The sequence below is a fragment of the Talpa occidentalis genome, unplaced genomic scaffold (genome assembly GCF_014898055.3).
Source record: "Talpa occidentalis isolate TD23 unplaced genomic scaffold, MPIMG_talOcc4v2.1 talOcc4.14, whole genome shotgun sequence".
NCBI classification, from domain to species: domain Eukaryota; kingdom Metazoa; phylum Chordata; class Mammalia; order Eulipotyphla; family Talpidae; genus Talpa; species Talpa occidentalis.
The window spans coordinates 71,206,455-71,232,344 of NW_023601433.1; the positions used below are offsets into that span (position 1 = coordinate 71,206,455).

The 25,890-nt window shown below is 44.8% G+C and overlaps 1 protein-coding gene across 1 annotated transcript in view; it reads right to left on the reverse strand.

Annotated features, from left to right (window-relative positions):
- Positions 1 to 2,789: 2,789 nt before the first annotated feature.
- LOC119244189 (calpain-9-like) overlaps positions 2,790 to 25,890 on the reverse strand; it is a 39,615-nt gene continuing 16,514 nt past the window's right edge. The window contains exons 8-16 of the mRNA XM_037509850.1: positions 25,072 to 25,229; positions 24,704 to 24,912; positions 11,062 to 11,098; positions 9,618 to 9,698; positions 8,368 to 8,425; positions 6,492 to 6,563; positions 3,968 to 4,029; positions 3,537 to 3,615; positions 2,790 to 2,830 (exon numbers count right to left, since the gene is read on the reverse strand). Of these exons, the coding sequence (XP_037365747.1) occupies positions 2,790 to 2,830; positions 3,537 to 3,615; positions 3,968 to 4,029; positions 6,492 to 6,563; positions 8,368 to 8,425; positions 9,618 to 9,698; positions 11,062 to 11,098; positions 24,704 to 24,912; positions 25,072 to 25,229 (797 nt within the window). The remainder of the gene's footprint in view (positions 2,831 to 3,536; positions 3,616 to 3,967; positions 4,030 to 6,491; positions 6,564 to 8,367; positions 8,426 to 9,617; positions 9,699 to 11,061; positions 11,099 to 24,703; positions 24,913 to 25,071; positions 25,230 to 25,890) is intronic.

Below are 25,890 nucleotides of genomic sequence, written 5' to 3' on the forward strand. Positions count from 1 at the left end.
ATAAGACCTGAAACCATAAAATATATAGAAGGAAATATAGGCGAAACACTACGTGATTTGCACATCAAAGACATCTTTACAGACACATCACCCAAAGCAGTGATAGTGAAGGCAAAGATAAACAGCTGGGACTACATCAAATTAAAGAGCTTTTGCACAGCAAAAGAGACAATAACAAAACAAAGAGAAACCCCACCAACTGGGAGAACATTTTTGCACCCAACACTAATGATAAAGGACTGATCACAAAAATCTGCAAAGAGCTGATGAGACTCAACAACAACAAAGAAAATAATCCAGTCAAAAAATGGGCAGAAGAGCTTAAAAGAAACTTCTCTGAAGAGGAAGTGCAAATGGCCAACAGGCATATGAAAAAATGTTCAACATCACTTGTCATCAGGGAAATGCAAATCAAAACTACCATGAGATACCATCTTACACCAGTGAGAATGGCACATATTAAAAAAACTAGCAACAACAAATGTTGGCGAGGATGTGGAGAAAAAGGAACTCTTCTGCACTGTTGGTGGGAGTGCAAAACTGGTCCAACCACTGTGGAAAGCTGTATGGAGATTTCTGGACCTACTAAACATAGAGCTTCCATATGATCCAGCAATTCCACTCCTAGGTATTTACCCAAAGGACACAGAAACATCAATTCCAAAGAACACCTGCACCCCTATGTTTATAGCAGCACTGTTTACAATAGCTAAGCTTTGGAAACAACCCAAATGCCCAAAAATAGATGACTGGATCAAGAAGATGTGGTACATATATACCATGGAATATTACTCAGCATTCAAAAAAGATAAACACATGCAATTTGCAGCAACATGGATGGCGCTGGAAGGGATCATGCTCAGCGAAATAAGCCAAAAAGAAAAAGAAAAATACCGGATGGTCTCACTCATAGCAGGAATCTAGAAAACTTAAATAAGGGACCAGGAAAATGAATAACTATAAGAAAGTGAAAATCAAAATCAACAAAAAACTATGAACCAGAGACACTTTTAGGGGGGTGGGAGGGGAGGGATTGGGTCAGAATGGGGGGGCTGCAATTGTATGGGGAATATAACAATAAAATTTATTAAAAAAAAAAAAAATTTCCTTAATCACATAGACTGTTATGAGAATACTTTTCAGGTTTTTTAATGAAAACATAGATTCTGAAGATTGAGAAGAACTCCACTTCCTCCAACTGAGGCTTCAACATCTTCATCCAATTTTTGCTCCAACAGAAAGTGGATGGCATTGGCTTCAAATTGTTCCTCAGCTAGTTCTAGAGCCCTTGGAGATTAGGTTTGGGTTGTTTTAAAATGTGTCTTAGGGGGATGAGAAAACCAAACTTGTATGATTGTCTGAATATTGAATGACAATCTACAGGGTAGTTCTATCAACTACTGAAAGTGGAATATTCAACTGTAATTGTTAAATTGTTTATTTTGTCTTTCAATTCTATTCATTTTTGCTTCCTAAATTTTGAGACTCTGCTATTAGGTACTATTACATTTATAATTGTTCTATCTTCCTAATGCATTTACCTTTTATCATGATGAAATGCCCCTCCTTGTCTCTAGTGACATTTTTTTATCTTAAAGTCTATCTTGCCTGATAGTAGTATCAAGTAGTATAAAGTCAAGTCACCTTGACTCTTATTGCGACTGTTTGCATGGTATACCCTTTTCATCATTTGTATTTTTGTACATGAAATATGTCCCTCTTGTATATAATATCTGTTGACTCTTGCTTTTTTTTATAAAGTCTGAAAATCATTGTCTTTAGATTATAGTGTTTAGTCTATTTATATTTAATATAATTATGGAGATGGTTAGATTTAGGCCTGCCACTTTATTTTTGATAACTGTCCTGGGTTTGAATGCAGCAGGTGGAGTATGTCCAGGAGGGAGGCAGCTTTGCCGGGGTTCAATGAAATTGGGTCTTGATGTCAATGAGACCCACTCACGTTCTCCCCCAGCTCCCTCTAGTTCCCTGCCTGAGCTCACCTCCAGCTGCTCCTGCTGGGCATCTGGGGATTCCAGCCACAAAACCCATAGTAAGTGAACATTTCTCAGTGGCATTTGGACAAAAAGTTGTTGGGGGTTCCAGAAACCTGTTTCTCAAAGGAGATGCCGCTGCCCAGAGTGAATGACAAGGTGCAGGCTTCATTCACACACATTTCTGGGGGAGAGAAAATATCAGGCGTGGCCACAGGCCTGCATGCAAGGTGGGTGCTGCTCAGGCCGGTGGGGGGTGGGCTTTACTTGAGTTTCCTCATTGGTGGAATATGGGGTTTCCCCAAGTAAAATTCCTTCTAGAGGCAAAATTTAATGCTTTGATTTTTAACCAATTTCCTTAGGAATGATTTTTCCCCCTTCAATTTTATTTTAACCTGCATACTCCCTGGCCAGGAAATGGTCAAAGTATTACTTAGAAGCCCTGCCAGGGTCTCCCTGTCTGCTCAGTCCCGGCTCCACACAGAGAAGACCCACCCCTGAGTAGTTTTGGGAGCCTGCAGGGTGGGTGCCCACAGTGCTGCAGCTGCACTCACTGGGGACAAGGTGGGGAGGACGACCCCATTCTCTCCCCAAATCAGGATGGGAAAGATTGGTCACATCCCTCTCGGAAGGGCAAATTTTGTGTCCCCTACTTGGGTTTCTTCCTCTGGAAACAGGTCACCAACCCCTAGGAAAACCAGGCTCATCTCAACTGTTTCTCACACTTGAAAGTCATCTCTTGTCTTCTCCCTCACATAGGACCAAAATGGTGCTGATTTTGTAAATTCTGTCCCTTTAGATCTGAAAGCTGACGAGCTTTCCAGGTGCTTGGTTACCTGGGAGGGAATGAGAGCACAGGTGTCGGCAGAGGCCAGGGGCCATTTCCCTGAAACATGCTCTGTGAGAAGTACCACACAGCTTGGCGGGGGCTGTGGGGTGCAAAGGACAGTGGAGCCCCAGAGGCTCAGCCTGCCATGGCCGTGGCATAGCCAGAGGCACCCCCAACCCATCCTTCCTGCCGGGAGCAGTGGACGAACTATGTATAAATCATCTTGTTAGGGTTCAGCCTGCTGGTGAGCAAGCCGGGGAAGGGCCGCCGACGGCAGAGTCTGTGAGTGTGTGAGTCTGTGAGCGGCCTGCTGCCTGCAAACCACAGCCCAGGCGTGCCCTGTCTGTCGGTCACACTCACCCTCTGAAAGCAGATCAGAGGCCTGGCAGCACTGTGGCTTGCCGCCGAAGGGTCCCATGGAACTCTGCTTGGGCAGAAAACTTGGTCCGAGGCTCAGAGGCCTCTGAGGGTCACAATAAGTTCATCTTCTGTGGATATATTTTTAAAAATCCTGCCAACATTGCACAGTGATTTAAAATGCGGGCCCTGAAGTGATTGAGCGAGTTCTGGGTCTGACGTCTGGCTCTGCCCTTAAGAGGCATCTGCTCAGGTCAAAACCCCGCCACCTCCTGGAGTCCAGAGCAAAGCAAGCGGTGTCTGCAGGCAGCACCTGACACACAGGCAGCCTGCACCCGGCCCTGGGCTTTTGTTACCTGTGGCTTTCAGGATGATCCGCAGCTCGTAGGAGGACATGGTGCCGGATTTGTCAGTGTGGAATTGACGGAAAAGGTTCTGGGGGAGGAGAGCAGAGGCATGGAGGAGGAGGGCCCTGGGGAGGAGACGCCCGCCCCTGCAGTAGTGGGGGGCGGCCAGTGTGGAGGGCAGAGTCCTCACCAGGGCCCAAAGAGGGAAGGGCCGTGTTGGGCCCTGCAAAGGAGGTTGCTTCCTTCGGCTTTCCCTCGGGGTGGAAGCACCGTGGTGCCTCCAGAAGTACCACAAGCCCTCCTGGAATTTCATCATGTTTGTTCTCTTGTGCCTTTTCTGAAAATTAACCCTCTTGCCTGCAACACCATCATCTTCAAAAGCCCCTTCTGCTCTAGGTGTGTACAATCCCCTCGGGGCCAAGCACAGCAGGGTTACGTACAATCCACTTCTTTAGTTTGTCCCAGAACACTTTGAATTCATCAAACTCCAGCTTCCCGTTTGTAGGGGCAGGACAGGACACAGTGCAGGTGTTCTGATCCCATGCAGACCAGGTAAAGGAGTCAGAGTCCTCAGTGGTTTTTGCAGGTTTTTTATTGGGGTTCAGCAGGTACGTGGCAGGCAGGGGCGCTGGGGGGCCGGGAAGCTGGCAGTCCTCCCAGCCCCCAGCAAGTCTTCAGTCTATCTGGGCTCTCTGGCGTTCGTTCTGCTACTTCTCGGCTTCTCTTTCGGCTTCTGCTTCGGCTTCTGCTGGCGTCCCAGTGACACCGCCCTTAAAATCACAGTCTTAGCCCAGATGCACCCACTCCAGGTGCCCACCATCAGGCATGCATTCAGGATCACAGGGTTCCCTCATCAATCCTGATGACGGGAGGGCAGAAAAGCCTGATATTTTTCCTTACCCTACACCGTTGCCGCTGGTCTGTGTCAGGAGTGAGTAAGGAAGAAGAAGCAAGTATGTTTCAACTTGAGAATTCAGAGCCGGGCAGTGTGACGGGCATGGGTGACGTGGATTCTGCCTTCTAGGGAGATGGTTCAATTGTTAAACTGTAACAGAGTGGTCCCCAGGAAAGGGGGAGGTTCCCTGCCCCACCCAAGGAAGGGTGTTGCTGAGCAGGAAGAGGAGAAGCTGCAGAAGAGACTGAGGAAGGAAGGAAGCAGGATGGAGCCAGGAGACCTGGAGGAGGCACATGGAGCCTAGAGACACGTGAAGAAACTGTGCTTGTCCTTTGGTCGTGGACTGGGTGACACAGATGTGGGTGAGACCCGTGGGGAGGTGACCATGGCAGCTTTTATCTTGATGTTGATTTTGCTCTTTTCCTTCCGGGCTTGTTTGGTTGTTTCTGACTCTTTTCTGGGGGTCCCCACTGGAAGATGCTTTAGACTTGTGGCAGGCTTTGGGGCCTTGTTCTGGGCCAATCCCATTTGGATGGACTTTTACCCACGAGGGGACGGGTAACTTTGGGTGCTTCATTTAGAAACTAGACTCTTTGCCTTACCTGTATTGTTTCCTAGTTTTATTAAAGTTCCTTCCCATTAAAGTCTCCTATGTTTTGTGTTGATGCGGCGGATGGCAGAACCCATTTAGAATAGGCAGGTTTGCGGGGTTTGGGCTGCCCCTCTCCCTGTCCTATAACAAAACCAGGAATCTCTAAGGAGGGCACAAGGTCGGGGTCAGACAGGGAGTATACCTGAAGATGAAACCCCCATGCACCCCCCCCAACACACCCCTCTTCATTTCCTGGGATGGGACCCCAAAGTGGCGGTAAGATTCTCAAGTCCTTTTGGAAGTGAGGCGGAAAGTTAAATTGATTTCAGACCCTGAAGAGCACAAAAGAAAAACAAACTTATCTAAACTCTTCTCTTTGAGGCTGGTCTTTACAGATGCAGCAAATGCAAACAACCTGGGCTGAGCTCCAGGGCCAGCTGGGAACTGAGATGCAGAGAGAGAAGGGGTTCTCCAGGGGAGGAGGGCAGCACCAATGGAAATTCAAAATTGCCATCATCTGACGAGAAGCTTCTTCATTCATCATTATGAAGTGCCCTGGGACGAGCCAATAACCTTCAGCCAAGTCCATATTTCTTTGCCCCTCACCTACTGTTCAGCTTCTTTTCATCTTGGACCCTTGTGCCCTGAATTGCTTAGTTCCCTTTGTCCTCCAAAGGCTGGGGACATTAAAACTTCCAAATAATTGTCATTCAATGGTATAAAAAATTGGGCTTACAACCATGTGACAATCAGTTCTATTTCATATTTGGGCCCCAAATCTCTGCCCCTGCTCCCGGTAGGAAGCAGGCCCAGAAGAAAGGCCTTGCTCATCACCCCTCAAGAATGAGGAGCAGGTGGTGAGGTGAGGAGCAGGAGTAACTCCAGAAAGGTGTTGTCACCAGCCCGGTTACTAAAAGTTCCTCGTCCTTGCTCTGGTCCTGAAGACAAACCCAGCTGAGACTGAATGGAGAACTTTTGTAGGCATCACCAACCCTGAAATGACTTAAGGAAAACAGGAGTTGGGACCGAGGTGGCGAATTCCATAGCCCCTACCCTGGATGAATGATGCCAACCCCATCACCTAATGGCCATGAGTCAAGATAACAGGTAGCACATGCTCATCCACCTGCCCCACAGCCCCTGCTCCTTTTGAGTTCAGAGATGGCCTTTGAGAAAATAGCCCATCACCTCTTCAGGTCGCTGGCTCCTGATTAAACCTGAATCCTTCCATCAGCTCTGGTCTCTCGAGCTTTGGCCTTCAAGCTGCGAGTAGGTAGAGCCTGGCTCTCGTAACATCTTCAAAAACAATCCCCCACAGAGAGTCTGTGCCTCTGGGTTCTGTTCCATTTCTAGTTCCAGGGGTCTCCCAGTTCTTGGCTACTGTTTGTGAAGACTAGCCTGCAGGTTGTGGGTGCCATGTCCTAGGGAGGTCTGCAGACAAAAACATTTAACATCTATTCTTGCCCACATATTTGGAAGGATACGTCCATTAGAGAAATGATGTTTTTACAGGAAATCAGACTTAGCTTCTTAAACTGAATGTCCTTATCTGAAATCACACATGAAAGCAAAATTCAGTTGAAATCTGGTAAGACTGTTCCCAGCTGCTGAGAGTCCCACAGTGTGGTCAGATCTGTGGCTGGCTAGGGTGTTGACCTTGTCAGTGTCTTAGGATACTGAGGAGAGTAGAAGTTGACATGGCCCTTGAGGAGGAAAATTTATAAAATATGAATAATGCCGTAAAAATGGGAATATCCTTCCATCCATTTATTCTCTCTTTATTATTTTTTTTTAAATTAAACCTCCCATTTCTTTTTTTTTTTTAAAGATTTTTATTTATACAAGAACTGGGGTACCAGCCAGATGCGCGGGAGGGTAAGAGGATTCACCAGAGACAGAGCGGGGAGCAGAACAGGCAGACTATTGAAACACATTGCTGAGGGGAGCAGCAGGCAAGGCCAGAGAGGTCTGCTGTGCCATGTGGGACCCTCACCGGCCAGCTGGGATCAAACCTGCACTGCAGAGGCTGTGGACAGCTTCACAGTGCAGCGCTCAACTGCCTGCGCCACCAGGGAGGTCCTCTCTTTATGATTTCTAAGCAAAGAATTATAAATGAAGACTTTTATTATTAGGTTATTTATAATGGCAAAAATTAGAAGTTCCAGAAAGGACCAATGGAAGAGTCTCAACAATAAGTTGGGTTATGTTCCTATAATGGGTTATTACACAATCTTTATGAATTTTTAAGCATGTTTAATGATCTGGGGGAAATGTTCATAAAAATTCAAAGCAGGGTTAAAATTATTGGAGAAATTTGAGCATTCACACACTGCTAATGGAAATGTAAAAGAAATGCTTTGGAAAATGGTCAGGCAGTTCCTTAAAAGATTAGCTATAAAATTACTTCTGAATTTGAGCAATTTTTTTAACTATATTCCCAGAGACATGAAAATAAATGTCCACACAACAAACATGTCATATGAGTGAATATTATCCTGTATATTACATGCTACAATGTGGATGAACCTTGAAAATGTCCTGCTAATTGAAAGAAGCCAGATACAAAAGAACCACGTATTACAGGATTCCTTTTATATGAAAAGTCCAGAACAGGCAAATCTATAGAGACTGAGAGTATACTAGTGGTTGCCAGGGGATGGAGGAAGTGGAGAAGGGATGGCAAATGGGTGCAGGGTTTCTTTTTAGAGTGATGAAATGCTCTCAAAATTGGTTGTGGTGACTGCATAGTTCTGTAAAAACTAAGTGCTTGGGTTGTGTGCTTTGAATGGGTAAACTGTATGTATGTGAATTACACCTCAAAGCTGTGAGAGTAATAGTGTCTGTCTCTTTATCTATCTATCTATCTATCAATCTATCTAACTACCTAACTACCTCTTACCTATCCATCCATCCACACACAGAGATCAAACTGAACACTTGCTCGCAGACACACAAGTTTAACAAGAGTTATTTGTGGGTGTTGAGATTACTAGTGATTATTATCTTTGTTATTACCTTTTCTGCATTTTAAAGAATTTCCTCCTGCACACCTCCATCATTTTTGGAATCAGGAAATAAACCACAAAAGGTTTTTTTGTTTTTTTGGTTTTTTGTGGGACCCTCACCGGCAGCTGGGGAACGAACCAGCACTGCAGGCAGCCTCGCAGCCCAGCGCTCAATGGCTGCGCCACCAGGGGAGGCCCCCAAAAAAGCTATTTTTAAAGTTTGCCTGAACTCAGACCTGGATTAGGGAGCCTGGGGAGCAGAGCAGAACCACGCTGGGTGCCCATCATGTGTCCACTATTCCATGGGAGCCCTGGGGATCTCTGAGAGTGGTGAGTGGGAACACTTACTCTTTTGCAGCACAGCATCTAAAACATATTTGAGTTCTTCTGCTGACATCTCCATGTCCTGTTGAAGTGGAGACAATTGCTTTTTGTGACTCAGTATCTTCTTACAGTTTCTTTCAATGATGAGCTTAATTTGACTTGAGATATAGTCCATCCCTCAGCACCCTGTTGCTTGCCCGGGTGCCCTGCACTGTTGGCCGCTGCCTGCTCACATCTCTGGGAGCTTCCAGGCACCCAGGGAGGGAGGTAAGTCAGGCCAGCCCAAGCATGCTTCCCCCAGCCCTGAGCCCAAGCTCCCTAAATGGCTCCCGTGTCAGAGGACACTGGGATCTGAGTGTCCAAGCCTCTGTCACAGCAGAAGCACCAGGAGAGCTTCAAGAATGCCCATACTGGGGCTTATCCCAGGGGCTTATCCCAGAAGCACCGGGAGAACTTCAAGAATGCCATACTGGGGCTTATCCCACTTTGATCAGGACAACTGGGAGTATGCTTCATTGATTATTTTTAAAAGCTCTGGGGATGAATTTCAGAACCATTGACCTAGATGGTCCAGTAAATCCCACCAAATCTCAGCACCAGCTGCGCTCAGAAGCTTGAGAGAAATACAGAGTCTTAGACCTAGGCTAATATTATTTACAACTTCCAGCTGAGAGATGTCAAGGAAACACGGCTAGAGCAGTATCAAGGACATAGGAAGCCTGGGCAGGACAGGGAAGACCCCCACCCCCTGACCCCCAAACAGCCAGGATCTCCAACAAGCAAGCTGAGCAGCTGAGAGGGTGGGAATGGGCAGGGAAAGGATAGGAAGCAGGGCACAGACGCTCCAGGGTGCCTGACCCACAGCTGCCCAACCTGGGCACATCTCTGTTAAGTGGCAGAATGTTGGCATGCATTTGTGGCATCACAGTAACTGTCCTGGCAACACCACCTTCAGCAGAGCAGAGAGAGCAGGATGAAGGTGCTAATTTCTGGGCAGAGGTCAAAGGAATCCCCTCCTAAGGATTCTGTAGTCCCCACATAAAGTTTCTGGGCCTGGCTGGGCTCTGCTGGGTGCTGTGGCCCCATCAGTACAGTCTGGAGTGAGAGCTGTGAGGAGGAGGCCGTCCTCAGCCCTTCTCAAGAGAACAGGGCTGCTTTCTCCCCGCCAGCTCCTGCCTACCTCTGGGTCCGACTCTGGGACGTGTCACCTCATCCTTAGAGGGGGAGGCCAGGCCCCTCGGCCCTGCAGGCATCAAGGGCATGGGGAGCCCTACCTCACCAGCGATTTGTTCAAACATGGCCCAGAACTGCTGTTCCTCCTCTGTCTCCCAGGCAGGCGAAGTTGGCTTCTGAGGCTAAAAATGAACCAGAGGAACTTGCTTGGGAGCCACAAGAGAGAAATTGACATTGAGTTTCCCAAGAAAAAGCAGGAAAGGTGAGCCCTGGGCAAGAGGTTGTGCTGCCCGCAGGTGGAAAGGCCAGGACCTCCATGGCAGCCTCACATGCCTGTGCTGGGTGGTGCCCAGGCCTGGCCACAGCCAGTAGCATTGGGAATGAGAGTTTCCTCTCCTTGTGAGGGCTCATTAGAAGAAATGTCTGGAAGGACTCCCTGGGACTGGTGGTGCCCTCCTCACCTGACAGAGGAGAGGACTTTTGGAAACCTGACTCTTGGCAGAGGCCTGGTCCAGCCAGGGCTGCCATCACCCCTCCCTTTCTTCCAGCGCATACTCCACCACCTTGACTAGAATTCCCTGCTTCATCATTTGTCATGGTAGGTGGTAAATCTTTATAGGCAGGATCTTTCCAGTACAGAGCACCAGGCCTGGTACATGGCAAAATGTCAGTAAAGGTTTTGGATGTTTTGTTTCGGGTCTGCTCATGAGCTGCATCCCAGAGAGGGCAGCAAGGAGAAGAAAGTCCTTCCTGAAAACTGGTCACTGCTCGAGATGGGGGTGTCAGATGTTCTGGTCACACCAGCGTCTCCTGGAAGCCTTACAACCCTTGGGCAAGAATAAAAGCAGCCCCGACCTCTCTCCCAACAGACAACATCAGGGAGAACTGATGTGTTCCCCAAGCCCACGGTCAAAAATTCTACCTGCTTCTTCCATTTTTGTTTTATCCATTGCTTTTCTGAGATTGCATACTTTTTTTTTATTTTTATTTTTATTTTTTATTTTATTTATTTATTTATTTATTTATTTGTTTGTTTGTTTTGTTTATACATGCACTGGGTACAGTCAGAAGCGCGGGAGGGTGAGAGAATCCACCAGAGCCAGAGCAGGGAGCAGAGCAGGCAGAAGGACCGAAATACACCGCTGAGGGGAGCAGCGGGCGGCAGGAGAGGTCCGCGCGCCATGCGGGACCCTCCTCCGGTGGCCGGGGAGCAGCAGGGGATCGAACCGGCGCCACATAGACCGCGGGCAGCTTCGCAACCCAGCGCTCAACCGCTGCGCCACCAGGGAGGCCCCTGAGATTGCATACTTTTTAAAGAGATTCCATCCACCTAAAAATCATCCGTAACCTCTCAGGGAAAAGAGGGAGTGTCAGTTCTATTGGAAGAAAGGTCACTTGTTCTCCAAGAGGTTAGAATCAAGGTACTTCCTCGCATCGCGGTAACCATTCCTTGAAAATGGGAATTTTAAGTGATGTTATGGTCTGAAGAAAATTTCCAGGGCAGTCGCTGAATCCCACCCTCCACAGTAGCCCAAGAAGGCTCACCTCAGGAAGGGCAATGTCTACATTTCCATCCATGTCCCTGTGGCCACAAAAACCATGTTGATAATCATAGATTCACTTCCTCATTAGATGCTGCAGAGCTACAGGGTTCAGAGGTGATGGAAGTTTCTGTACCATAGAAGCCTTCCTCTTCTGTGAGTGCATTTCACAGGGTGTGCAGCCTCCAGGCACTGATCTCCCTCTCCACTCGTCACTCAGACCTTGCTCAGCATGAAAGTTGGACGAAGACCATGTGGTCATCACTCCAGGCAGAACTTGTAAATTCTGGATTGTGAAAGAGGACACTCAGCTCGTTGAGGGTTAATCATTCGTGGGAAAATTTTAAAAGCTTATAAAGCAAGTTGAGGTGGAACCAACAAGATCACTTTTGAATCTGGATTCTTCACCCTTGTTCCTTCCCCCATCGATGTGAACTCCTGAGCCCACTGGGAGGGTGTGTTTCTGTGCTCACAGGTGGAGGAATCAGGAGAACCGTGACAGCAGGTTTACTTTGCTGCCCACACATATAGGGGAACCCGCAGCACTTGGGAAGTAGTCAGATTAGAGGAGGAGCAGGCTTCAGCTGTCAAATATGAAAATATCTGGAAGAATTCAGTTTGTTTGTTTAAAGATTTATTTATTTTATTTATACAAGCACTGGGTACAGTCAGAAGCGCGGGACATGAGATAATTCACCAGAGTCAGAGCAGGAAGAGAACAACCAGACCGACGGCCAATGCTGTGGGGATCAGCTGGTGAGACAGTATAGATGTGTCGCGCCCTGTGGGGTCCTAGCCAGCTGCAGCTGCGCCACCATGGGAGGCCCTGGAAGAATTCAGTTTTACAGATTAAATCCTGAAGCATTTCCAAACACAAATTATTGAAAATTCAAAGGGAAAGAAATAATGAAATATTAAGATTTGACAAAACCCTTTCAGAGCTTTTCATTATAGTTTAGGAGTCTCCAGTGAGGATGAAGCCAAGGGAAATTGAGCTGAAGGTGGCTTTTCTGTGACTGAGCTACTTGTGTCTGTTACTGATACTTGTGGTATCACAGCAGATGGTACACTGTGTATGATATTCACTATCACAGCAGATTATATGCTGCATCTTTTATGTTCAATATCAACTTCCATTATACACTATTGTACATGCACTGAGAATGGAGTTACCTTTGACCTCACCCCCCTAATGGACAGAGAACATGAAGGGTGAAAGATGGGCTCAGCCACAGGAGTTGCCGATATGCACGGATCTCGCATAGGGTTCTTCTGTGTGAATGGACACTGGTCAGTTCATCCTTTGTGTGTTTCAGTGTCTGAGAGAAGACTGGAGAAAGACTTTGCAGCAGAGTTTTAAAAATCAAAGATTGCATTGCTTCTCTATTGCTGACGAGAAAGAACCATGGCTTCTGTAAGTCCAATCAGCAGCATTCACCAGGCATACAGGCTTAGGGAATGCCCAGTTAGAGGGAAGTTCAGGGCTTTTGTTTGATGACCCTTAGGAGTTCTTGCTGAGCAGGTCAGTGAATGAGGGCTGGGGAGCTGGCTGCCCTCCCATCCCTGTAAAGTGAAACAGCCTGAGGGAGAAGTCAACAGAGCAGAGAGGGCAGAACAGACTATCATAAGCATATCACTGATTGATCTGTGCTTGAAGCCCACTCTGCTCCTCTGGACTTGTCAGTTATGTAGGACAATAAATTCTTTTTATTTCTTTTCTTTTTTTGGAAGACTTATTTATTTATGCATACAAGAATTGGGGTACAGGCCAGAGGTGTGGGGGTGGGAGGATTCACCGAGACAAAATGGGGACCAGAACAGGCAGACTGACTGACATACATTGCTGAGGGGAGCAACAGGCGAGACAGGAGAGGTCTGCTGCACCAGGGAACTTCTGACTTGTCAGGTGGAGGCCTGCAGTGTAGGGTTGGGAAATAATGACTTTTTGGCAGTCCAGGTAGTTGGAGAACAAGATCTAAAGACGGCTAAGTCAGTAAAGAATGATGTTCAGAGATAACGGTGGACCAGAGTGGTCATCATAAGGCTTTCAGCTTTGACTCTGATTAGATGAAGAAACATGGACGTGTTAACATGAACCATAACCCCTGACCCATGAGAAAGGGCACAGATAGAAGTGGAGTCACCAGCTATGAAGTGCGTGCTGTTGTCCAGGTGACAGATGAGGGTGGGTCAGTCCAGGCTGGTAGGACGGGAGATGGTGAGCAGTGATCAGGTTTAAGACATATTTTGAAGGTTGAGCCTATAGACTGGCTGGAGGATTAAATGTGAGGAAAAGAATGAAAGGCAAGAAGATATGTGGTTTGAAGAGTTGGATGGATAAAGATGGAGAAGATTGTGTTGTAGCAAGTTGGGGAGAGAAGGATTTGAGGTTCAGGCATGTGATCCTGTGATGTGCTAGTGAGTAGATATTCACAGGGAGATACTGAGTAGATCCTTGAATATATGGATCTGGAATTCCAAGGAAAGGAACTGAAGATATAAACTTGGGAGTATTGAAACCATGGGTGATCCCCAGAAGAGTTGTGCATGTTTGACAGTGTCTTGAACCTGCTCTTCGGAAGGCAACATTGTGTGTCACTTTTCTATGAGTCCTATGACACAAACGTGTGCAGAAGAAATTGATCTTAAGCCATATTCCAAGCTGGTCAGAACCAAGAGACTACTGACACAAAACCAAGAAAGCAGGGAAAAAGAAGAGATTAGACCACACCCAGAAGCAAGGGGTCCATCCCAAGAATCTGGAAGCCTTTTCATATATAGATCCATTTCTCACTATTTGATCAGACTTAGTCAAGCCCATAAACTTTACATTCCTAACTTTTATTTCCTTTCTACCTCCATTTCTATAAAATCGTTTCTACTTTCCAGATTTGAGCCTTGGCTCCTATCTCCTCGTTGGTTGACCTCACAAAAAAAAAAAAAAAAACTTTCATCCCCCCCCAAAATGGTGCTGCAGTGATTGATTTTGAGGAGTGACAGGAAGTGAGCCTATTGCTGGTGTCAGTATCAGTGTAAAGACAGTGATATTTTAATTTATAAGAAGTATTTTATCATTAAGGTGACCAAAGTATATTTCTCATATATTTAGTGTTTATCCACAGTTCCTGATAAATGGCTCCCTGAACTTGAATTTTCTTAGTGTTGAAAGTGATGAAAAGTATCTTTTGTTATGTAAAGGAGGGGAGTTTGGAATGCATCTAATGACAGGGACTATGTTTTGCTCATGTCTAATGACGCAAAGGACACAGAAACGTTAATTCAAAAGGGCACCTTCACCCCTATGTTTAGAGCAGCACTATTTGCAATAGCTAAGCTATGGAAAAAACACAAATACCTCATAGTACATGACTGGATCAAGAAGATGTGGTACCTGTACACAATGCAATATTACTCAGTAATCAAAAAAGATAAAATCAGGCAATTTGCAGCAACATGGATGGAGCTGGAAGGGATCATGCTCAGTGAAATAAGGCAGAAAAAGGAAAATACTAGGTGGTCTCATGTATAGCAGGAATTTAGAAAACCTAAATAAGGGACCAGGAAAAACTAATTATAGTAAAGTAAAACTCAAAATAAACAAGCAACTATAAACCAGAGACACACTATGGGCAGGCGGAGGGGGGACAGGATGGGAGGGGTAGGGTCAAAATAAGGGGGGTGGGAATTATATGGGGAATATAATCAAGATGAAAATGCATACATTGTGCAAAAATGAAAAATGATGTAAAAAATATATAATATGAAAAAAAAAAGAGGGAGGTACTCAGGCAAGAAGTCACTGGTGTGAGCATATGAAAGGAAACAGAACCAGAAATCAGACATTTGTGGTCTTGCAGAGTTGGAAAGAGTCAGCTGTTTCAGGGTCCCACAGTAAGAAACAAGACTTGAAATGATTTCTAGAGATAAAGGCCCATTAACCAACTTTCCCTTAGCAAAGATTTTCAGCTCTGTGGAACGGCAAGATTAAGAATTCCTTCCCACTGATCCATATTTTGAGATGCTCCATAGGTGGCTGCCTTTAAGGTCCCTGTCACCAAGTTGGACCTGGAGGTAATGACCCCTGGAGCAGCTTGCTGCCTGCATGCAAATTCACTGGGCTGCAGATTCAAATGCAAACTTGGATGGTGGATGGTTCAGTGGTGGGAAGCTGGGTGAGAGCTGAGAGGATGAACTTTCTGTTTCCTGGATCACATGGATTCCCTTGACATTCTACACAAGTCTGGAGATGGGGAGAGTCCCCAACACGTGACATATTAAATCCTTTGCCAACCTGGGTGGATAGAAGGGTTTTGAGACAGGAGTATGTGATTTACTGAAATGTACGATAAAATGATAAGAAATGGGGTGTTCTTTACACCCAACGGCCAAGGAGGCTTGACATACTTGGTTGCAGTTAGTACAGAAATAAAGAGGTAAGAACTGTACCAGAATTCTCCATCGTCCGGAGAAGGGTGACACAGGCGCTTTTGCTCAGCGAGGTCCACAGAATGCCACTCAGGAGAACTAGGAAGAAACCAAATCAGCATGTGGGTCATGAGCAGCAGCATGTGGGCCTTGCGGTGGGGGAGCACCCTTTCCAAGAAACCAGGGTGTGTGGTTGTGAAAGGAATAGAACTTGGTCAGTGACTATACCATGGACCCAGAAATGTGCCAGACTTTGAGATTGGTCAGAAAGTACATTTCCAAGCGCAGCCGATGGAAGTAGGTGCCTCTCATGACACCACCACAGGCAGGGAAACTCCCTTGACCTCTGCTCTTTGTCAGCTGACACTTGGAAAAGTCATAATCATAATGTGTTTGACAAGCTTGTTTGACATTCATCTACCAAGTACTTTCTTTCTGCAACCTCCCAGGGAAGCTGGATTGTGTTCTGCCAGGGGGCCTTGCCTGTCCTCAGGTGAGCAGCACCTACTGCCCTCCAAATTGGGAATGACACCTCTAAGTCATTGGCCATTTAGGCTCTAGGGTTAGAGGACTCTTTATTGATATAGTTAAGTATACACTTGCTAAGAGAGGCCTTAAGACCTCTCATGCACAGTTGGCTAGCTTCCTAAATTTTGTTGAAATGTGTTGTCCTTGGTTTCCAAGAGAAAGAACTCTGGATGCGAACACCTGGGCCAGAGTGGGAGAGGAAATAACAATCTATTACACTCTCCACGGACCCAAAAAAGTCCCCATAGACGCCTTTTCCCTTTTTCTATGGTGACTGCTACAAGACATGCTAGACCAAGGGTCTGAATTAGAAAAGATAAATAAAAAACTTAGAAAATTATGGCTGTCTGTATCTCTGGAAGACATCAAAGAGTTCTCAGCCGATAGCCTTGGATTAACAAAACAATTGCCTGAATAGATGGATCATTTTTGCCTGGCTGGAGGCAAAGCGAGAGATGCAAAACCAAAAGTAAAAGAAAAAATAGCCTGCAATATTAGGGAAAGTGATCAGAATTCTTCAGATGATGAAATTATTTTTCAAAAGTCAAAAATTAATTCCAGAGCCAGTACTGACCTACTTGTGGGGGCTTCAGCTCCTAATTATAAAACTATTCCAAAATCCAAACTACTTTCCAGCCCAAATTTCTAGCCCGAACTTGGCTAAAATTGTTAAGAGATAAAATTAAATACTCAAAAACAAGTGAAAGATAATGTGACATGATCTTATAATTGGAAAAAATGCTTCAAGCCTTTCCTGTTAATTATTTGGGGAGGAACCCACTGAAGGTTCCTCCCCCCTAGAGTTTTGCCATTTGTTCCTTTTAAGAATAAATAAATAGCGGATCAACATGGCGGCGAGGAAACACTGAGAGTAAGATCTCCCATTAAAAAAAAGTTAATAGGGAGGAAAAGCGGCAGGTGGCAGGTCCAATGAGAACTGGGACACGGAAGATAAACGGACGACTCCAGCAAACTACCCAAAGAAGAAAGTTGCCATAAAAGAGGACAAGAAGGGAGATCAGAACCCTGCTACCCTCCCCCATCCACAAAGTCGGCACTCTCTGACCAACAGAAAGGAGGAAAAACCAAAAAAAAACCTAAAACAACCAACAAGAACAAACTACGAATCAAGCAGGACTGTGAGTGAAAGAAAAGGAACTATTTCAGCCACCACACCCCGTGAACTGGAGCTGTGGAGAACCCTGCAGGATTCACCATGGAGGTGAGCGAACTGCTCCAGGCGCCATTAGAGAAAAACAAAGACTCCTGGAGACCTACAAACAGCCACAGGCCAGCCGGTAAGCTTGTGCAGAAAAGCGGTGCACTTGAAAAGCAAACGCGGATCGCGGCTGCCCAGGTCCCCATGCCTGCGACCTAGGCTTGTGGGGAGATGCGTGGGGGCCCTTATTGAGGTGAATGTCCCTCACTGAGTAATCAGAAACCAAGCGCCCGGACACGGGAGCCGGGTGCAAAAGGCGCCATTCCTGCGGACACTGACCTGGGCTACAGCCTGCGTCCTGGACCTGAGGGCTTTGGAACTGAGACCCGGGGCACAAAATTTGGGGCGTGGGTTCCCCACGACGGTGGGGCACAAGGTAGACACAGCACCCCAAAGCCATTGAGGCTTTCCCCACCACTCCCACTCTGTTCCCCGTCCCACGGGGTGAAAAAAACAGCTCCCCAAGGACACTAGGAGAGATCTCTAGCGCCACCTAGCGACCAGAAAAAAAATCACCAACACCCCACAGAACAGGGACCTTTCTTCAGAAAAGACTGCTTGAAACCAGCAGAAGGCTCCCGGAGGAGCCAGTGGTGTGCTGGGAAATTCGCCCACGCCAGGCCCCTTCTGACCAGCAGTCCAAGCCCAGAGGGGGAGTGGGCAGGCACCCAGGGCCGGGGCAGACCGGGCATGCAGAAGAGTGTGCCCGAGACCGGGTGCGCAGGGAGTGCGTCCCGCATCGCCATTTTAGAACAGGGACATTTCTTCAGTAAAGACTGCCTGAAACCAGCAGAAGGCTCCCTGAGGAGCCACAGGTGAGCTGGGAAGTTCGCCCACGCCAGACCCCTTCTGGCCTGCAGTCCAAGCCTAGAGGGGGAGCAGGAACCCACCACTGGGGCAGACCAGGCGCACAGGGAGTGCGTCCCGCATTGCCAGTTTAGAACAAGGACATTTCTTTAGTAAAGACTGCCTGAAACCAGCAGAAGACTCCCGGAGGAGCCAGAGGTGAGCTGGGAAGTTCGCCCATGCCAAGCCCCTTCTGGCCTGCAGTCTGAGCCCAGAGGGGGAGCGGGAACCCACTGCCGGGGCAGACCAGGCACGCAGGGGAGTGTGTCCCCGCATTGGCATTTTAGAACAGGGACCTTTCTTCAGTAAAGACTGCTTGAAACTGACAGATGGCTCCCGGAGGAGCCATAGGGGAGCGGAGAAGTTCACCCAAGATGCCGGGCAGTCCCAGCAACACAGTATCCCAATGCATACAACAAATTAGAAAACAGACAGTAGGGAGTAGAAGAACCACACTCAACCTAGCAACTCCTCAGGAAAAAAGCACACCACAAAAAGAAAACCATGCCCCAGATTGCAACGACAGTAACTTGGAAGAACTTCTCAGCCTTCCAGAAAGAGAATTTAAAATTGCCATGATTAAAAAAAATGACAGAACTCATAAAGGAAAACAATGATAAGGGAAAAATAATCAACGATCAGAAGAATGAAATTGAGTCCCTAAAGAGGGAAGTTAAAGAAATGCAGGAGATCAAAGAATTAATGGAGGCACTAAAGAACTCAGGGAAAAGCAATGAAAGCAGAATAGATGAAATGGAAGAACGAATAAGCACTCTGAAGACACAGAAATAAAAAGAACCAAAACAGAAAAGGAAAGAGAAGTACGAAGGAAAAAGACCGAAGAAAGACTTCGGGAACTATCTGACTCCATGAGGAAAGGAATATAAGAGTTATAGGAATACCAGAAGGAGAGGAGAGAGACATAGGAACAGAGAAAATATTCCAGGAGATAATTGAAGAGAACTTCCCAAACGTGAGGAAGGAGCTGAAAATTGATATACAAGAAGCAAGAAGAACACCAAACTTCCACGACGAAAGAAAAAATACAGCAAGACACATAATAGTAAAGCTCCCAAGAATCCAGGACAAGGTAAAAATAATGAAGCTGGCAAGAGGGAAGAAACAGATAACATTCAAAGGAAAACCAATCAGGCTGACATCAGACTTCTCCAAAGAAACACTACGGACAAGGAGAGAGTGGAGGGATAGTCAACAGACTCAAAGAAAACAGATGCCAACCAAGAATACTCTATCCCGCAAAGCTCTCCTTACTCTATGAAGAAAGAATAAGGACCTTCCAGACAAGAGAAACTCTGAATTTCATTACGACTAAACCCCCACTCCAAAAATTACTACAAGGAGTCCTAAAGCCAGAACCTCAGGGGATGAAATAACAACGAAAGAAGGCCAAAAAAAAGTTATTAAAAGAATAAATAAATAAAATCAAAGGAAAGACAAACACAATGGCAAATACAGATGCTAACATATCAATATTAACTCTAAATGTAAATGGACTAAACTCTTCAATAAAAAGACATAGAGTTGCAGGCTGAATTAAGAATCAAAACCCAACCTTTTGTTGTCTCCAGGAAACACATTTAGCTACAAAAGATAAAAATAGACTCAAAGTTAAAGAATGGAAAACAATCCAAGAAGCAAACGGACCAAAAAAGAAAGCAGGAAACAGCTATACTTATATCAGATAAAACAGATTTCAAACTCAAAAGATAAAAAAGACACCCCAACGGTCACTACATTATGATCAAGGGGACAATACTTCAAGAAGAAATACACTCATTACATATATTCACCAAAATGAAGGAGCACCAAAATATATCAGACAACTATTGTCATCTCTGAAACAGACATCAGAGAAAATACATACGTAGTGGAGACTTCAACACACCACTATCAACAATGGATAGATCAACGAGACAAAAAATAAGTAAAGACACTAAAGCTCTAAATAAGGACCTAGAGTGCTTAGGCTTAACAGACATCTATAGAACACCAAACCCCCAAAAAAATGGAGTACACATTTTTCTCAGCGCACATGGATCATTCTCCAGGATCGATCACATACTGGGACACAAGACAAACATCAACAGAGATACACCAAGATTGAAATCATACCAACCATCTTTTCTGACCATGAAGGTATCAAACTAGAAATAAACCATAAAAAGAAGGCAAGGAACTCTCCTACCTCATGGAGATTGAAAACCACACTACTGGAAGACCACTGGACTAATGAGGAGATCAAGAAGAAATTAAAAAATTCTTCGAATTGAATGACAAGGAGGACACCAATATTCTAAATGTATGGGATGCCGCAAAAGCAGTAATAAGAGGAAAAATATATAGCATAGAGGCTCACATCAAGAAAACAAGAAAGAACTCAAAGAAACAACCTAATCTTGAAGCTCAAAGATCTAGAAAAGAACAACAAAAAAAAAAACCCAAAACCAGTAAAGAAAAGAAATAATAAAAACCAAAGCAGAAATAAAGAAATTGAAACTAAAAAACAATCCAAAAGATCAATGAAACCAACAGCTGGTTCTTCGAAAAAAATCATAAAATAGACAAACCCATAGCCAGGCTCACAGAGGAAAAAAGGGAGAAAGCACAAATAAACAGGATCATCAATGAAAGAGGAGAAATCACAACGGACATAGCAGAAATCAAAAGAATAATCAGTAACTACTATGAACAGTTATATGGAAACAAGTTCAACAATCTAGAGGAGATGGACAAATTCCTACAACTCTACAATCACCCAAAGCTAGATAAAGAAGAAATAGAACACCGAAACAGACCAATTACAAGCAGCAAAATTGGAATGGTAATCAAAAACCTCCCCAAAAACAAAAGCCCAGGACCTGATGGATTTACAAATGAATTCTACCAAACATTCAGAGATGAATTAGTGCCTATCCTTCACAAACTCTTCCAAAAAATTGAGAAGGAAGGGACAATACCAAACACATTCTATGAAGCCAACATTACACTAATAGCAAAACGAACAAGGACAACACAAAAAGGAAAACTACAGGCCAATCTCCCTAATGAACACTGATGCAAAAATCCTCAATAAAATTTTAGCTATCAGAATCCAACAATGTATCCATAAGATAATTCACCACGACCAAGTAGGGTTCATTCCAGGGACACAAGGGGTTCAGCATCCAAAAATCAATCAACATTATCCAACACATCAACAAAAAGAAATATAAAAACCATGTGATAATATCAATCGATGCTGAGAAAGCTTTCGACAAAGTGCAACAGCCATTCATGATAAAAGCCCTTGAAATTCTTGGGATACAAGGAACATACCTCAAAATCATAAAGGCCATCTATGACAAGCCAACAGCCAGTATCATTCTCAATGGGGAAAAGCTGAAAGCATTCCCATTAAGATCTGGAACAAGACAAGGATGTCCACTCTCACCACTGCTTTTCAATATAATACTGTAAGTCCTAGCCAGAGCAATAAGACAAGAGAAGAGAAAGACATACAAGGAATCCAAATAGGAAAAGAAGAAGTCAAACTATCACTATTTGCAGATGCTATGATAATATACATATTGAACCCCAAAAACTCCACAGAAAAACTAATTCAACTCATCAATCAGTTCAGTAAAGTGGCAGGATACAAAATCAACATGCAAAATCAGTAGTCTTCCTATACACAAACAATAAATCTGAAGAAGAAGAAATTAAAAAAACCATCCCTTTTATTATCAGAACAGAAAAAATCAAACACTTGGGAATAAATCTAACAAAAGAGGTAAAGGACCTATACAAAGAAAAGTATAAAACACTGTAAAAGAAATAGAAGAAGACACAAAGAAATGGAAAGACATCCCCTGCTCATGGATTGGAAGAATAAACATTATTAAAATGGCCATCCTTCCAAAAGCAATATACAGATTCAATGTTATTCCAATCAAAATTTCAATGTCATTCTTCAAAGAAATAGAACAATTATTGATGAAATTCATTTGGAATCACCAAAAACCCTGAATAGCCAAAGCTCTCCTGAAAAAAAAAGAAGGGAATGGAGGCATCACACTCCCAGACTATAAACTATACTACAAAGCCATAATCATCAAAACTGCATGGTATTGGAACAAGAACTGGCACACGGATCAATGGAATTGAATAGAAAATTCAGAAATAAACCCACAGATTTATGGTCAACTTATCTTTGACAAAGGAGCAAAGACTATGCATTGGAGCAAAGAAAGTTTGTTCAATAAATGTGCTGGGAAAACTGGGTCGCTACATGCAAAAGAATGAAGCTTGACCACTACCTCACACCATACACAAAAATCAACTCAAAATGGATTAAAGAACTAGACATAAGACCTGAAACCATAAAATATATAGAAGGAAATATAGGTGAAACACTACGTGATATGCACATCAAAGACATCTTTACAGACACATCACCCAAAGCAGTGATAGTGAAGGCAAAGATCAACAGATGGGACTACATCAAATTGAAAAGCTTCTGCACAGCAAAAGAGACAATAACCAAAACAAAGAGAAACCCCAACGACTGGGAGAAAATTTTTGCACACAACACTAATGATAAAGGACTGATCATAAAAATCTGCAATGAGCTGATGAGACTCAACAACAACAAAGAAAATAACCCAGTCAAAAATGGGCAGAAGAGCTAAAAAGAAACTTCTCTGAAGAGGAAATGCAAATGGCCAACAGACATATGAAAAAATATTCAACATCACTTGTCATCAGGGAAATGCAAATCAAAACTACCATGATATACCATCTTACACCAGTGAGAATGGCACATATTTAAAAAACTAGCAACAACAAATGTTGGCAAGGATGTGGAGAAAAAGGAACGCTCCTGCACTGTTTGTGGGAGTGCAGACTGGTCCAACCACTATGGAGAGCTGTGTGGAGATTTCTGGACCTACTAAACATAGAGCTTCCATAGGATCCAGCAATTCCACTCCTAGGTATTTACCCAAAGGACACAGAAACATCAATTCCAAAGAGCACCTACACCCTATGTTTATAGCAGCACTGTTTACAATAGCTAAGCTTTGGAAACAACCCAAATGCCAAAAATAGATGACTGGATCAAGAAGATGTGGTACATATATACCATGGAATATTACTCAGCATTCAAAAAAGATAAACACATGCAATTTGCAGCAACATGGATGGCGCTGGAAGGGATCATGCTCAGCGAAATAAGCCAGAAAGAAAAAGAAAAAGAAAAATACCGGATGGTCTCACTCATAGCAGGAATCTAGAAAACTTAAATAAGGGACCAGGAAAATGAATAACTATAAGAAAGTGAAAATCAAAATCAACAAAAAAACTATGAGCCAGAGACACTCTATGGAGGGGGGGGGGGCGGGGAGGGAGGGATTGGGGTCAAAATAAGGGTTTGCAATTGTATGGGGAATATAAAAATCAAATTTATTTAAAATAAAAAAAAAAAAGAAATACAGTGATTCAATAGAGAGCATAACCTTCTGAAGAACATACCGAGGAGACCAACTAAACCTAAACATCTGAACTCATCAGTCTCTAAGAACAGTGTGCCTCTTTCCTTCAGAGAACAAACATGAAGGGTTTGGCCTGTGTCCCTCACCTCCACACGTCCTCTTATTCCAGAACTGGCCAGAACCAGAACCAACCCAGCATTCTCTTCCTTTAGGCCAAAAGGTAAATAAATAAATACATCCTATTTTAAAAACTTTAAAAAAAAATCAGAGATTGCATTGCTTCTCTGTTGCTGACAAGAAAGAACCACGGCTTCTGCAGTCAGCTTGGGAAACCCAACCAGACTTTATAATTGTGAAACTCAGTCCACAACACAGTGCAATTCCATGCCACTAGCCAAAACAAGTAACAGCAATTCACAATGTCAAAGGACAAACAGGAGCTCGAATACTTATGTCCCTTATCCAGAACAGGCCATGCAGCCACCGTCATCTCCATCTTGTTGTCTCAGGTTGATACTTTGATGGGAATCAACAGAAACAGAGTTAGTAGAGCTTGTCATTCTCTGGGGTCCCTAGAGAGTCTCCATTAGGAGAAGAAATAGGTTCTTGAAACTTGAACCACCCACCCCCCGCCCCTGCCACAGAGTTATTAATGGTAAATGGACGAAAGAGAAACTTCTTCCACAGAAATAACCAAAACAAAATAATTTTGCTAAGACCTTTTGAGGGAGAGATGGCAGCATATTGGGTGTGTGAAAGGGTACTAAAATGGAGCTGAAAGAATGTGTCATTCTTGAGAGTTGGAATAGCCACCCCTTTATCATACACAGAAACACCTCTGGCCTCCCCCTCATGTCGCTCCCACTCCAAAGCTTCTTGGTAACAGAGTCTGGAAAATGATGGGCTTCACCCAAGAGTGTCTTGTGAGCATGGTTCTGGGGTCAGTTGGAAAGAGCAACTGTTTCATGTGTGAACTAAACTGGAAATATTCCTTTGCTTTCTGATCGGTTAAGACCCTCCCTTTTGCCCCCTCCTGGTTTCTCAAGTAGATCATGAAGAGGACAGGGGGCCATGACTCCAACCACCCTCTGGTGACATCTCTGGGAGTAAAGCACCAAAGAGGGATCCTTGAAACTCACCGGGTAATGGCCTTCTTCTCTGAAAAGATCCTCAGGCAGAAATCTGCTTCCTGATTGGGCTCAGAAGTGCTGGGAATCAGGATGTACTCCCCAGGGGGCAGTTTGAACCGGTCAGAAACTTCCCTCTCTTTGAGGAAACTTTTGCTCTCAGCCCGGGGTGCATGGTCTCTGAAGAAGTCTTTGCTCAGGTGCTCCTCTTTGCTTGGGCACTGCAACAGGAGTGTGAGGGGAAGTGGTTTTCCTGGCTGCGGGTTTTGGCTATTAGGACACAGTTGAGGGACTGGCATTGAGTGTCAGGTGTGAGGCTGAAAAAGGACCAAGAACTTAGGACTCCATGGATTCTCAACAGTAATTTGGCATCTACCCACCTGGTAAATAGCGTAGCCGATTTTCAGCTCTTCAGCTCCAAACCTCTTGCGTTTCCTTCGATCTTTCTGCATCAGGGCCACAAGGAAAGTGCATTCCTCCTGCCCCTCATCTTTCTCAGTCAGGGAGAATTTTATCTGTGGATTGGTCCAAAAGGTATCTGCCATTCAAAAGAGGCAGGTTATTTTCCCTTGAAAAAACACCCAAAATGAAAAACAAAGGGGACACACACATCCTACCCACGCCCATCAAATTCTCCCAAACCTGAGAAGGTGTTTCTCCCTGTCCTGATTTCCCTCTTGCCCTATTTTCTACAACCCCCTGGAGAATGAAAAGGGGTCTCTTTTCCTTCTACCTCTTGGAACCATTTCCCATGCAACTGTTCAAAGACATTCTTCTGCATTTTGTCCACTGCAATTTGTTCCATCTTTTTTTTTTTTCCCATTTGGCATTTCAAAGGCGAGTGCGGGGCGCTGTGCTTGCCTCCCAGGGCCCACTCAATGGTGGTGTGATTTGAGAAGAAGTGACCTCAGGCCACCTCCAAGAGTGAATGCTGACTGTTCCACACGATTCCCTCTTGCCACAGGGAACTGCGACAAGTCCAGTCAGCAGCATTCACCAGGCGTACAGGCTTAAGGAATCCCCAGTGAGAGGGAAGTTCAGGGCTTTTGTCTGATGACCCTTAGGAGTTCTTGCTGAGCAGGTCAGTGAATGAGGGCTGGGGAGCCCTCATTTTGAAGATTTTTTTTTTGAACATTTATTTATTTATGCATACAAGAATTGAGGTACAGGCCAGAGGTGTGTGGGTGAGAGGATTCATC